The sequence below is a fragment of the Triticum dicoccoides genome, chromosome 4A (genome assembly GCF_002162155.2).
Source record: "Triticum dicoccoides isolate Atlit2015 ecotype Zavitan chromosome 4A, WEW_v2.0, whole genome shotgun sequence".
Lineage (NCBI taxonomy): Eukaryota > Viridiplantae > Streptophyta > Magnoliopsida > Poales > Poaceae > Triticum > Triticum dicoccoides.
In genome coordinates, this window is record NC_041386.1 from 584,690,347 (window position 1) to 584,704,839 (window position 14,493).

Here is a 14,493-nt window from a genome sequence, read left to right on the forward strand (position 1 = left end):
CACATAGGGACAAGAAACAAACTGTCAAGCAATCCAGTCTATGTCCAGATATTATTCATCGGTCATCACTCAATCTGCGTTTGCAGACTTGAAAGGTACAATAGTACAATTTAGAGCCTTGCGTTGGCAAATCCCACCGTGACAACAAAAAAAGTACTTAAACGCTACAATTATTATCACCCTTCAAAATCGTTTGCAAAAGGAACAAGATAGAAAAAGAATATAAAGCATAAGCTGTCTCCATTGAAAATTGTTCCATTAATCAAAAAGGACTTATTCTTCCTCCTCCCTTTTCCACTGAAAAATAAATACACGTAATCCGTCTGTACAGTATCATTTCATTTTCTAATGAAAGGAACCATCCACCATTATCAAAATCTATACGAGAATTTTAAGAAGAAGAAAAATGGCCCCGATGTTTCCTTGGGTTAAGAAAAAAAGAAAACAGATGGGTTGCATCTCACACTTTAACAAGCATCTGACACATCCAGCAATATCCTGCCCCCGTTGGTAACAGGCCAGGGAGGGCGTAGGGCGTGCAGATCCGTGACCGCGTACGGACGCATCGCTCCTGGGGTGGGGATGGGATGGGAGGGATGCATCGCATCAACCAGCAGTCCCTGCAGGATGCAGGATGAGGGGGAAATCAAATACCCAAAGGGTGAAAAGGCAGGGCCAAGAAATCAGTAAACAAATGCATACCGGATGAAGCAGGCAGGCGACGTAAGATTGGGTCTCCGTACTCTCTCTTTTCGCAGAGAGGGGGGCGCAGAGAGAGACCTCCCCTTGCGCCTCTCCGGAGAAAATCTCCCACTCCATGACCAGATTCCTTTCCTACCTGCGCACGCAACGCACGAGAGGGACGGAGCAGCTGGCGCCGCACGGAAAGTGGAGAGATCTATTTCCAGCCGCCGCAGGAGATAGATAGAGGAGGGGATGAGGGGTGCGGCTTGGCTATTTGTGCAACCCTAGGACGTCAAGTCCCGATCCTACCCCTACCCCGGATGAAATACCTCTCGTGCCCTTGCTGCGCGCGAATTTCCTTTTATACCCCAACTTCGGCTCAGTCTCTTTTCGTTTTTTATTAGGGTACCACCGTACCAGCCAGTGATTAAGTTTTTTTTCTCTATTTCATTTATCAGCCAGTGATTAATTCTGGGAAAAAGGAGGAGTATTGATTGTTGTTCTTGGGGATGATGGCTACTCGCGTGTTTCTTTTCTTTATTTATAGCTGGAAACCTCCCAAAGTTACCACCAAGCCAATACAACCCGGTGGCACTTGGATTCAAGTTTTACAACTTACTATGTTCCTTCAACGAGTAGCTGTAAGTTCAGGCCACGAATATGTTACTTCAACGAGTACTAGACCTATCATGGGACCCTACTATGAAAGCTGTAAGTTCCCATGACAAAGCACAACTAGAGTATCAGGTTGTAAACCTATGATGCACAGCTACAGAACACTAAGTAGCATATAATAAGGTTCAAAGAACATACTAAATTTCTTGACAGCTGTTTGGGTGATACTTGTCCGTTCAACTCTGAAGACTGGTAAACCCCGGAGGTGGCTGGCCCATTTCAGAAGAGCAAGTTTAAAAGCAGAAGGTAAATCATTGATAGGGAGCTTAGCAAGATTTGCAAGATCATCCGCAAAAAACATCAGCTCTCTCGGTTTCCAAGTTACCATCAACCAACTGAACCGCATTCTCATCGCCCTTAATGTTAGATAAAAGTCACAATGCTCATCGCCCCTCTTGATTGGATGCTCGCCAGTTAGGACATTCGCTGTTGTTCTGGAATCAGTCCGTAGAAGCAACTTACAGATCTTCAACTGTTCCGCTTTGTACAGAAGGGCATACGCGGCATACATTTCCGCTTCAACCGCTGAAGAGCACACAAGGCCCGAGAAAACCTCTGAATAAACAATTTCATCATCTTTCCAGATTATGTAAGAGAAGCTTGCTGTGTTAGTGACACTATCAAATGAAGCGTCACATTCTCCTTTGAAGAATTGTTCCCCAGTCCCATCATCCGGCTGCCTAACTCCGTAATAATACATCAAGGTCTCGATGGTGGAATATGATGAGTCCCAATCCTCGATGACATAAACTTTCTTGTCAAGTAGGTGGTTCAGAAAAAGCTCCCATTCACCATAATTGCAGCCATGCTCATAACACATAACGTCGGAGCAACTCAGATAACAAGGATTATGCCCACAAATTTCAAACGTCTGACGTTGTAAAAAGACAATCCATTGATCATTGACAGGACAAGGGCTAATTAAACACCGCGACACCAGCTGTGGCCTAAAATAGTTCTTGTACCTGGTCTGAAAAGCACGGACCTTAGTAGTTGTATGATTGGTGTCCTCTACAATCCTCTTGCACAAAGCTTGAACATCACCGCGCTGAAATTTGCTATCAACGTCACCTACAACAAATTGCAAAAGGTAGCCAAATTTAGGGCTGCACTGAGAAACCATAAGCTTACGTGTTTACAATGTGTGTAACAAGTGTAGAAATGAAACAAATAAATAGATATGACAACAGAATTTCTTAGGGAGTTTTCTCAAAATAGAACTTGTACATATATGGTGATCGGTAAGTGATCATAGCTTGTTCGAAATTTACAAAACATTAGCATAAGGGCTAGAAAAACCATGTGAAAGAAGAGACTCTGAATGCGAGAAACGATGAGAAACTTCTTGCCATAATCTTAATATACAGATGATAACCAAAAAAAACAGAAAACACATCCATACAAAACAACAATTGTGTGTTTAAGTAACTGAAATGAGAGGGGGCACATAATACCGTGCCATGGGAACTTAAAATGCATACATACAGGTTAAAAGTACCAAAATGCTCAGACATACAACAGGTTGGCATCGCTATATGCAGAGAATACAGTTGACAATTAACAATCAAAAATTATGAATCAACAGAATATCCATTAGTGTTTCTGCACGTACCAGAAAGCAGGTGTATTTAACAAAAGTGATGGCAAGTTACCTGAATTTGTGACTGACTGGTCTCCAGCCAAGGTACAAAATCGGTGGTGTTTCATCTGTGACCCCAGTGTAGCAGAGGAACCTGCAACAAGCAAAGCAATTAAAAGGGGCAGTGGATAGCTATGTCTGCATTAAGAAAAATCAATGTTATATTTAATGAGAACAATTGCAACAGATCCAAAAAAGAAGAGCCTGCCAGGGTACCAAATGTATGTGGTGGCAACAGGATTGCCACCTGCAAAAAGTTGACCAACTTAAAAAGGGCACAGATAGACTAACATTCTACCATTGATGACTAACTATAACTAGTATAGCTAATGATAGAATGTATCAGTTGGGCAGACTGAGCTTTGTACTATGCAGAAAACGAGAGGGCTAACATTCTACCATTGATGATTACAAAAATGTACTCCCTTTGTCCCATAATATAAGAACGTTTTTGACACTATACTAATGTCAAAAACATTCTTATATTATGGGACGGAGGGAGTACAAAACAGGAGCGTTTCGTTAATATACCAGCATTCTTCAGCAAAGTGAGTGCAGTGCTTTTACACCGGCTTGGTAAGCTACGGACCACAGTGGGCCAGACTGGTGCAACAAATGTAGTGCCCAAGGATGGACTTCTCAGCACGGGTAAACTGCTTGGTGATTTACCTGCATTTGTCAAGATGCATTTGTCAAGATGCCTACTAGTTGGGTAGTTGGGATCACCCAAGTATGAAAGATAAGTACTTCAGACCATAGATCATAGAAGCATATTAGTTTATCACTTTACCTTCAGTTGACACAACCGTTGGTATACCACAACTTGTTGCAGGACTTGCCAATTCCAATGTGCCAATAGCATTTTGTGTGACTGGTGCTGAAGAGAAACCTGTAACGAGTCATGAAATTAAAAGTTGCACCAGATAGCAGCCATTTAGATGCCTTAAAAAGAAGCGACGTGGCATAATCTGATCTAATATACACATGAGACCTGTACTGATCGAACCCCATAGTTTGCTAATTTAACTTCTAAGTATTTGACACACAGCACCCACGAATTTTGCAAAGCCAGCAACCCACGAATTTTGCAAAGCCAATCTAAACCTTTTCTAGACCAGCTCTACAGAAGGTGAACTTAGGACAAGGCCTTAACATGACCTTTTCTCTGTTTTTTCAAATGAACTGAACTGTAACCAACCACAAAGTGTTGCCATTTATACAGAACGCTGGCAAATAACTGAATCAGCTATGTCAAAACCCTTCTCTTGGGATATATGGTGCCAGATACCTAATCAACCATGCCAAAAAGAAAGGATTCCTTGGAATGCATTGGTGCAAGATACTGAATCATGCAAAAAAGGCTTTCTTTGGGGAACATCTGTGCAAGATCTGGTGATTTTCACCAACAAAAAACATGGTTTTGTGTGGCTTGAGACAAATTACCTCGAAGAAGAGCCAAGTTTCGAGCTGGACCTTGGGTAAGGTTGGGCTCTGGGGGGATGGAACCACCATCAGCCTGCTCCCTGTGGAGCCTCCCCTGCTGGCTCCCTAACCAGGCGAGATGCGCCCTTCTTCTCACACCACCCATCCAAGCTCTGGATGGCTTCATGGCCCCTCTCATGCGGCCTCCTCCCAATCTGGAAGGAAGCTCTCTGCTGCCGCCGCGTTCCCAACTTTGGCGAGAAACCCTCACCCCGCCGTCGCCTTAGAAAATCTGACCAGGGTTTCGGGGAGCAAGAGGCTCGATATGGTGGTGCGCTCGGCTTTACTGGACTAAATCAGGCCGTTGGGTTGGAATTGGGCCGGCCCCAAGCGTTGTTGTTGGGTTTGGTTTTCTTGGCTACAAGTAGCCCATGGAATGTTATCGGGGGCCAAACCAGGGAGTGAGTCGTAAAAATGGCTAAGTCCGAAAATTACAACATGAACATAGTCGGCAGGAAGTTAAGCTTATTATTCAAATGACTTTGTCGCACAAGAATCTAATAAGTATAAATCACATAATATCAATCACATATTATCTGAATTCATCCCCTGTTTAGTTTTGAAATCCCATTATCACTGACCAATTGACGGTGTTTACGTATCATCTTCTGAGTAGTAAGGACCGACGCATCATTGCAACTTCTTATAGACTAAATTCCACAGTCATGATGGAATAAACGACATTTCAATCATAAGCATGTAAAAGTTGCATGACTCCATCGAATTCAAGCAAAGCAAAAGAGTAACTGTAAGAACACCTTTGTTCAACTTCCACGTGCACTTCCCCCTTGAAGATAGTATCAAAGATATGAAATCTGCATCATTGCTCAAGTGAAATTTGTAAATATACTTCATCACAAAGTAGCAAAGCCAAGTATGAACTAGTAACGCATAGGAGCACATGAACGGAACTAAGAAAAAAATGGAGGACCAAATGACAAGAATTAAGTCTTAAGCAGTTGCCAAATAAAGACCCCCTACTAATTTCTATTAAACAATGTGGTACTACTTAAGAGGATTTCATCAAGTGTTCTCGGCGCCCACTAGCTCCCGATTGCCTTCAGCATATCCGAGAAAAATTGGTTCAAGTTAAAAACTCTAAACAAATCATATATATAAGTGCTAGTTTTTTTTGGAAAAAATGCAAATAATGACATCAACTTGACAAAACTTCAAGAGCCGTGCAAATACAGTTTTGACAAAGTTTTCATATTATATTTTAGCCGGCTGTCATTAGAGCATCTACAAATGGAGCCCCATACCACCTTAAACGTCCGGGCGGCCTGCCCGGTCACTGCCAGAACAAGAAAATGGCACCCAACCGGACCCGGCAAACCCAGCCCAAATGCTCGGTATGACTGGCACCCGGACACATCCGCCGACATTTGGGGGGCTCAAATTGGTGTGTGTGGTTGTAGATGCTCTTACTCACCGAATACTCATCTGGTTGGTAAGGAAGTTCGTCCCAATGGAGCTTTGCAAGTGCCACATGAATGTTCACCAGATCTCACTTGTTGCATCGTGAATGTAATCTACATGCCAAATGGAGATCAAGGAGTCAAAACAAAGTTATTCACTACACTGACCTTCCTCTGGTCACAAATATAAGCAGTTTATGACATATATATACAATTACAAGTAGACAAAATACATATTATGAAACTACTTTTCATGATCGATGAATCGCGTAGAAATTAAACCTTGTACTGCAAAACTATTGACATTCAAAGTTGAGAGATTTGACTTGGGATAAACCTTAAACTAATTTATGTTTGTGATGAGAGATGCTTTGAACATGATGAAAGTGCTAGCATCCTATGTAAGCCCGGATTATATTCCCGGGAAAAAGAAATGTTTTCTTACAATAGGTCTATGGGTGCAAGTAACGTTACTACTACATGCCGGCCAGGAGTAGAATTGTCCTGCTACACAAGCTTATTTTATTTGGTTAAATAAAACATATTAGAATTTACTTTGGCACGCATAGGGACAAGAAACAAACTGTCAAGCAATCCAGTCTATGTACAGATATTATTCATCGGTCATCACTCAATCTGCGTTTGCAGACTTGGAAGGTACAATAGTACAATTTAGAGCCTTGCGTTGGCAAATCCCACCGTGACAACAAAAAAAGTACTTAAACGCTACAATTATTATCACCCTTCAAAATCGTTTGCAAAAGGAACAAGATAGAAAAAGAATATAAAGCATAAGCCGTCTCCATTGAAAATTGGTCCATTAATCAAAAAGGACTTATTCTTCCTCCTCCCTTTTCCACTGAAAAATAAATACACGTAATCCTTCTGTACAGTATCATTTCGTTTTCTAATGAAAGGAACCATCCACCATTATCAAAATCTATACGAGAATTTTAAGAAGAAGAAAAATGGCCCCGATGTTTCCTTGGGTTAAGAAAAAAAGAAAACAGATGGGTTGCATCTCACACTTTAACAAGCATCTGACACATCCAGTAATATCCTGCCTCCATTGGTAACAGGCTAGGGAGGGCGTAGAGCGTGCAGATCCGTGACCGCGTACGGACGCATCGCTCCTGGGGCGGGGATGGGATGGGAGGGATGCATCACATCAACCAGCAGTCCCTGCAGGATGCAGGATGAGGGGGAAATCAAATACCCAAAGGGGGAAAAGGCAGGGCCAAGAAATCAGTAAACAAATGCATACCGGATGACGCAGGCAGGCGACGTAAGATTTGGTCTCCGTACTCTCTCTTTTCGCAGAGAGGAGGGCGCAGAGAGAGACCTCCCCTTGCGCCTCTCCGGAGCAAATCTCCCACTCCATGACCAGATTCCTTTCCTACCTGCGCACGCAATGCAGGAGAGAGACGGAGCAGCTGGCGCCTCACGAAACGTGGGGAGATCTATTTCCAGCCGCCGCAGGAGATAGATAGAGAAGGGGATGAGGGGTGCGGCTGGGCTATTTGTGCAACCCTAGGACGTCAAATCCCGATCCTACCCCTACCCCGGATGAAATACCTCTCGTGTCCTCGCTACGCGCGAATTTCCTTTTATACCCCAACTTTGGCTCAGTCTCTTTTCGTTTTTTATTAGGGTACCACCGTACCAGCCAGTGATTAAGTTTTTTTTCTCTATTTCATTTATCAGCCAGTGATTAATTCTGGGAAAAAGGAGGAGTACTGATTGTTGTTCTTGGGGATGATGGCTACTCGCGTGTTTCTTTTCTTTATTTATAGCTGGAAACCTCCCAAAGTTACCACCAAGCCGATACAACCCGGTGGCACTTGGATTCAAGTTTTACAACTTACTATGTTACTTCAACGAGTAGCTGTAAGTTCAGGCCACTAATATGTTACTTCAACGAGTACTAGACCTATCATGGGACCCTACTATGAAAGCTGTAAGTTCCCATGACAAAGCACAACTAGAGTATCAGGTTGTAAACCTATGATGCTCAGCTACAGAACACTAAGTAGCATAGAATAAGGTTAAAAGAACATACTAAATTTCTTGACGGCTGTTTGTGTGATACTTGTCCGTTCAACTCTGAAGACTGGTAAACCCCGGAGGTGGCTGGCCCATTTCAGAAGAGCAAGTTTAATAGCAGAAGGTAAACCATTGATAGGGAGCTTAGCAAGATTTGCAAGATCATCCGCAAAAAACATCAGCTCTCTTGGTTTCCAAGTTACCATCAACCAACTAAACCGCATTCTCATCGCCCTTAATGTTAGATAAAAGTCACAATGCTCATCGCCCCTCTTGATTGGATGCTCGCCAGTTAGGACATCCGCTGTTGTTCTGGAATCAGTCCATAGAAGCAACTTACGGATCTTCAACTGTTCCGCTTTGTACAGAAGGGCATACGCAGCATACATTTCCGCTTCAACTGCTAAAGAGCACACAAGGCCCGAGAAAACCTCTGAATAAACAATTTCATCATCTTTCCAGATTATGTAAGAGAAGCTTGATGTGTTAGTGACACTATCAAATGAAGCGTCACATTCTCCTTTAAAGAATTGTTCCCCAGTCCCATCATCCGGCTGCCTAACTCCGTAATAATACATCAAGGTCTCGATGGTGGAATATGATGAGTCCCAATCCTCGATGACATAAACTTTCTTGTCAAGTAGGTGGTTCAAAAAAACCTCCCATTCACCATCATTGCAGCCATGCTCGTAACACATAATGTTGAAGCAACTCAGATAACAAGGATTATGCCCACAAATTTCAAACGCCTGACGTTGTAAAAAGACCATCCATCGATCATTGATAGGACAAGGGCTAATTAAACACCGCGACACCAGCTGTGGCCTAAAATAGTTCTTGTACCTGGTCTGAAAAGCACGGACCTTAGTAGTTGTATGATTGGTGTCCTCTACAATCCTCTTGCGCAAAGCTTGAACATCACCGCGCTGAAATTTGCTATCGTCGTCACCTGCAACAAATTGTAAAAGGTAGCCAAATTTAGGGCTGCACTGAGAAACCATAAGCTTACTTGTTTACAATGTGTGTAACAAGTGTAGAAATGAAACAAATAAATAGATATGACAACAGAATTTCTTAGGGAGTTTTCTCAAAATAGAACTTGTACATATATGGTGATCGGTAAGTGATCATAGCTTGTTCGAAATTTACAAAACATTAGCATAAGGGCTAGAAAAACCATGTGAAAGAAGAGACTCTGAATGCGAGAAACAATGAGAAACTTATTGCCATAATCTTAATATACAGATGATAACCAAAAAAATAAACAGAGAACACATCCATACAAAACAACAATTGTGTGTTTAAGTAACTGAAATGAGAGGGGGCACATAATACCGTGCCATGGGAACTTAAAATGCATACATACAGGTTAAAAGTACCAAAATGCTCAGACATACAACAGGTTGGCATCGCTATATGCAGAGAATACAGGTGACAATTGACAATCAAAAATTATGAATCAACAGAATATCTATTAGTGTTTCTGCACGTACCAGAAAGCAGGTGTATTTAACAAAAGTGATGGCAAGTTACCTGAATTTGTGACTGACTGGTCTCCAGCCAAGGTACAAAATCGGTGGTGTTTCATCTATGACCCCAGTGTAGCAAAGGAACCTGCAACAAGCAAAGCAATTAAAAGGGGCAGTGGATAGCCATGTCTGCATTAAGAAAAATCAATGTTATATTTAATGAGAACAATTGCAACAGATCCAAAAAAGAAGAGCATGCCAGGGTACCAAATGTATGTGACGGCAACAGGATTGCCACCTGCAAAAAGTTGACCAACTTAAAAAGGGCACAGATAGACTAACATTCTACCATTGATGACTAACTATAACTAGTACAGCTAATGATAGAATGTATCAGTTGGGCAGACTGAGCTTTGTACTATGCAGAAAACGGGAGGGCTAACATTCTACCATTGATGATTACAAAAATGTACTCCCTCTGTCCCATAATATAAGAACGTTTTTGACACTATACTAATGTCAAAAACGTTCTTATATTATGGGACGGAGGGAGTACAAAACAGGAGCGTTTCGTTAATATACCAGCATTCTTCAGCAAAGTGAGTGCATTGCTTTTACACCGGCTTGGTAAGCTACAGACCACAGTGGGCCAGACTGGTGCAACAAATGTAGTGCCCAAGGATGGACTTCTCAGCACGGGTAAACTGCTTGGTGATTTACCTGCATTTGTCAAGATGCATTTGTCAAGATGCCTACTAGTTGGGTAGTTGGGATCACCCAAGTATGAAAGATTAGTACTTCAGACCATAGATCATAGAAGCATATTAGTTTGTCACTTTACCTTCAGTTGACACAACCGTTGGTATACCACAACTTGTTGCAGGACTTGCCAATTCCAATGTGCCAATAGCATTTTGTGTGACTGGTGGTGAAGAGAAACCTGTAACGAGTCATGAAATTAAAAGTTGCACCAGATAGCAGCCATTTAGATGCCTTAAAAAGAAGCGACGCGGCATAATCTGATCTAATATACACATGAGATCTGTACTGATCGAACCCCATAGTTTGCTAATTTAACTTCTAAGTATTTGACACACAGCACCCACGAATTTTGCAAAGCCAGCAACCCACGAATTTTGCAAAGCCAATCTAAACCTTTTCTAGACCAGCTCTACAGAAGGTGAACTTAGGACAAGGCCTTAACATGACGTTTTCTCTGTTTTTTCAAATGAACTGAACTGTAACCAACCACAAAGTTTTGCCATTTATACAGAACGCTGGCAAATAACTAAATCAGCTATGTCAAAACCCTTCTCTTGGGATATATGGTGCCAGATACCTAATCAACCATGCCAAAAAGAAAGGATTCCTTGGAATGCATTGGTGCAAGATACTGAATCATGCAAAAAAGGCTTTCTTTGGGGAACATCTGTGCAAGATCTAGTGATTTTCACCAACAAAAAACATGGTTTTGTGTGGCTTGAGACAAATTACCTCGAAGAAGAGCCAAGTTTCGAGCTGGACCTTGGGTAAGGTTGGGCTCTGGGGGGATGGAACCACCATTAGCCTGCTCCCTGTGGAGCCTCCCCTGCTGGCTCCCTAACCAGGCGAGATGCGCCCTTCTTCTCACACCACCCATCCAAGCTCTGGATGGCTTCATGGCCCCTCTCATGCGGCCTCCTCCCAATCTGGAAGGAAGCTCTCTGCTGCCGCCGCGTTCCCAACTTTGGCGAGAAACCCTCACCCCACCGTCGCCTTAGAAAATCTGACCAGGGTTTCGGGGAGCAAGAGGCTCGATATGGTGGTGCGCACGGCTTTACTGGACTAAATCAGGCCGTTGGGTTGGAATTAGGCCGGCCTCAATCGTTGTTGTTGGGTTTGGTTTTCTTGGTTACAGGTAGCCCATGGAATGTTATCGTGGGCCAAACCAGGGAGTGAGTCGTAAAAATGGCTAAGTCCGAAAATTACAACATGAACATAGTCGGCATGAAGTTAATCTTATTATTCAAATGACTTTGTCGCACAAGAATCTAATAAGTATAAATCACATAATATCAATCACATATTATCTAAATTCATCCCCTATTTAGTTTTGAAATCCCATTATCACTGACCAATTGACGGTGTTTACGTATCATCTTCTGAGTAGTAAGGACCGACGCATCATTGCAACTTCTTATAGACTAAAATTCCACAATCATGATGGAATAAACGACATTTCAATCATAAGCATGTAAAAGTTGCATGACTCCATAGAATTCAAGCAAAGCAAAAGAGTAATTGTAAGAACACCTTTGTTCAACTCCCACGTGCACTTCCCCCTTGAAGATAGTATCGAAGATATGAAATCTGCATCATTGCTCAAGTGAAATTTGTAAATATACTTCATCACAAAGTAGCAAAGCCAAGTATGAACTAGTAACGCATAGGAGCACATGAACGGAACTAAGAAAAAAATGGAGGACCAAATGACAAGAATTAAGTCTTAAGCAGTTGCCAAATAAAGACCCCTACTAATTTCTATTAAACAATGTGGTACTACTTAAGAGGATTTCATCAAGTGTTCTCAGCGCCCACTAGCTCCCCATTGCCTTCAGCATATCCGAGAAAAATTGGTTCAAGTTAAAAACTCTAAACAAATCGTATATATAAGTACTAGTTTTTTTTGGAAAAAATGCAAATAATGACATCAACTTGACAAAAATTCAAGAGCCGTGCAAATATAGTTTTGACAAAGTTTTCATATTATATTTTAGTCGGCTGTCATTAGAGCATCTACAAATGGAGCCCCCGTACCACCCTAAACGTCCGGGCGGCCTGCCCGGTCACTGCCAGAACAACAAAATGGCACCCAACCGGACCCGGCAAACCCAGCCCAAATGCTCGGTATGACTGGCACCCGGACACATCCGCCGACATTTGGGGGGCTCAAATTGGTGTGTGTGGTTGTAGATGCTCTTACTCACCGAATACTCATCTGGTTGGTAAGGAAGTTCGTCCCAATGGAGCTTTGCAAGTGCCACATGAATGTTCACCAGATCTCACTTGTTGCACCGTGAATGTAATCTACATGCCAAATGGAGATCAAGGAGTCAAAACAAAGTTATTCACTACACTGACCTTCCTCTGGTCACAAATATAAGCAGTTTATGACATATATAGACAATTACAAGTAGACAAAATACATATTATGAAACTACTTTTCATGATCGATGAATCGGGTAGAAATTAAACCTTGTACTGCAAAACTATTGACAGTCAAAGTTGAGAGATTTGACTTGGGATAAACCTTAAACTAATTTATGTTTGTGATGAGACATGCTTTGAACATGATGAAAGTGCTAGCATCCTATGTAAGCCCGGATTATAGTCCTCGGAAAAAGAAATGTTTTCTTACAATAGGTCTATGGGTGCAAGTAACGTTACTACTACATGCCGGCCAGGAGTGGAATTGTCCTGGTACACAAGCTTATTTTATTTGGTTAAATAAAACATATTAGAATTTACTTTGGCACACATAGGGACAAGAAAAAAACTGTCAAGCAATCCAGTCTATGTCCAGATATTATTCATCGGTCATCACTCAATCTGCGTTTGCAGACTTGAAAGGTACAATAGTACAATTTAGAGCCTTGCGTTGGCAAATCCCATCGTGACAACAAAAAAAAGTACTCAAACGCTACAATTATTATCACCCTTCAAAATCGTTTGCAAAAGGAACAAGATAGAAAAAGAATATAAAGCATAAGCCGTCTCCATTGAAAATTGGTCCATTAATCAAAAAGGACTTATTCTTCCTCCTCCCTTTTCCACTGAAAAATAAATACACGTAATCCTTCTGTACAGTATCATTTCGTTTTCTAATGAAAGGAACCATCCACCATTATCAAAATCTATACGAGAATTTTAAGAAGAAGAAAAATGGCCCCGATGTTTCCTTGGGTTAAGAAAAAAATAAAACAGATGGGTTGCATCTCACACTTTAACAAGCATCTGACACATCCAGTAATATCCTGCCTCCGTTGGTAACAGGCTAGGGAGGGCGTAGGGCGTGCAGATCCATGACCGCGTACGGACGCATCGCTCCTGGGGTGGGGATGGGATGGGAGGGATGCATCGCATCAACCAGCAGTCCCTGCAGGATGCAGGATGAGGGGGAAATCAAATACCCAAAGGGGGAAAATGCAGGGCCAAGAAATCAGTAAACAAATGCATACCGGATGACGCAGGCAGGCGACGTAAGATTGGGTCTCCGTACTCTCTCTTTTCGCAGAGAGGGGGGCGCAGAGAGAGACCTCCCCTTGCGCCTCTCCGGAGCAAATCTCCCACTCCATGACCAGATTCCTTTCCTACCTACGCACGCAACGCAGGAGAGAGACGGAGCAGCTGGCGCCGCACGAAAAGTGGAGAGATCTATTTCCAGCCGCCGCAGGAGATAGATAGAGGAGGGGATGAGGGGTGCGGCTGGGCTATTTGTGCAACCCTAGGACGTCAAATCCCGATCCTACCCCTACCCCGGATGAAATACCTCTCGTGCCCTCGCTGTGCGCGAATTTCCTTTTATACCCCAACTTTGGCTCAGTCTCTTTTCGTTTTTTATTAGGGTACCACCGTACCAGCCAGTGATTAAGTTTTTTTTCTCTATTTCATTTATCAGCCAGTGATTAATTCTGGGAAAAAGGAGGAGTACTGATTGTTGTTCTTGGGGATGATGGCTACTCGCGTGTTTCTTTTCTTTATTTATAGCTGGAAACCTCCCAAAGTTACCACCAAGCCGATACAACCCGGTGGCATTTGGATTCAAGTTTTACAACTTACTATGTTACTTCAACGAGTAGCTGTAAGTTCAGGCCACGAATATGTTACTTCAACGAGTACTAGACCTATCATGGGACCCTACTATGAAAGCTGTAAGTTCCCATGACAAAGCACAACTAGAGTATCAGGTTGTAAACCTATGATGCACAGCTACAGAACACTAAGTAGCATATAATAAGGTTCAAAGAACATACTAAATTTCTTGACAGCTATTTGTGTGATACTTGTCCGTTCAACTCTGAAGACTGGTAAACCCCGGAGGTGG

At 42.4% G+C, this 14,493-nt stretch overlaps 1 protein-coding gene and 1 long non-coding RNA gene across 2 annotated transcripts; both read right to left on the reverse strand.

Moving 5' to 3' along the window:
- Positions 1 to 2,865: 2,865 nt before the first annotated feature.
- Positions 2,866 to 4,607, reverse strand: LOC119283701. Its single transcript, XM_037563138.1, has 5 exons — positions 4,442 to 4,607; positions 3,789 to 3,887; positions 3,530 to 3,667; positions 2,972 to 3,092; positions 2,866 to 2,890 (listed from the first exon to the last, which is right to left on the reverse strand). Exons 1-5 carry the CDS (start codon positions 4,605 to 4,607, stop codon positions 2,866 to 2,868), a joined length of 549 nt encoding a protein of 182 aa, XP_037419035.1.
- Positions 4,608 to 12,071: 7,464 nt separating this feature from the next.
- On the reverse strand, positions 12,072 to 13,717 carry LOC119289212. The gene is made up of 3 exons (XR_005141458.1): positions 13,628 to 13,717; positions 13,390 to 13,545; positions 12,072 to 12,476 (listed from the first exon to the last, which is right to left on the reverse strand). It is a non-coding gene; the product is annotated as an uncharacterized LOC119289212 (long non-coding RNA).
- Positions 13,718 to 14,493: the final 776 nt, after the last annotated feature.

Excerpts from the sequence above, each read along its gene's own strand:
- LOC119283701 (XM_037563138.1), bottom strand. The coding sequence starts at position 4,607 with ATGAAGCCATCCAGAGCTTGGATGGGTGGTGTGAGAAGAAGGGCGCAT. Across the intron at positions 3,888-4,441 it reads AAACTTGGCTCTTCTTCGAG|GTTTCTCTTCAGCACCAGTC; the intron begins GTAATTTGTCTC and ends GACTCGTTACAG. Across the intron at positions 3,668-3,788 it reads AACGGTTGTGTCAACTGAAG|GTAAATCACCAAGCAGTTTA; the intron begins GTAAAGTGATAA and ends TGACAAATGCAG.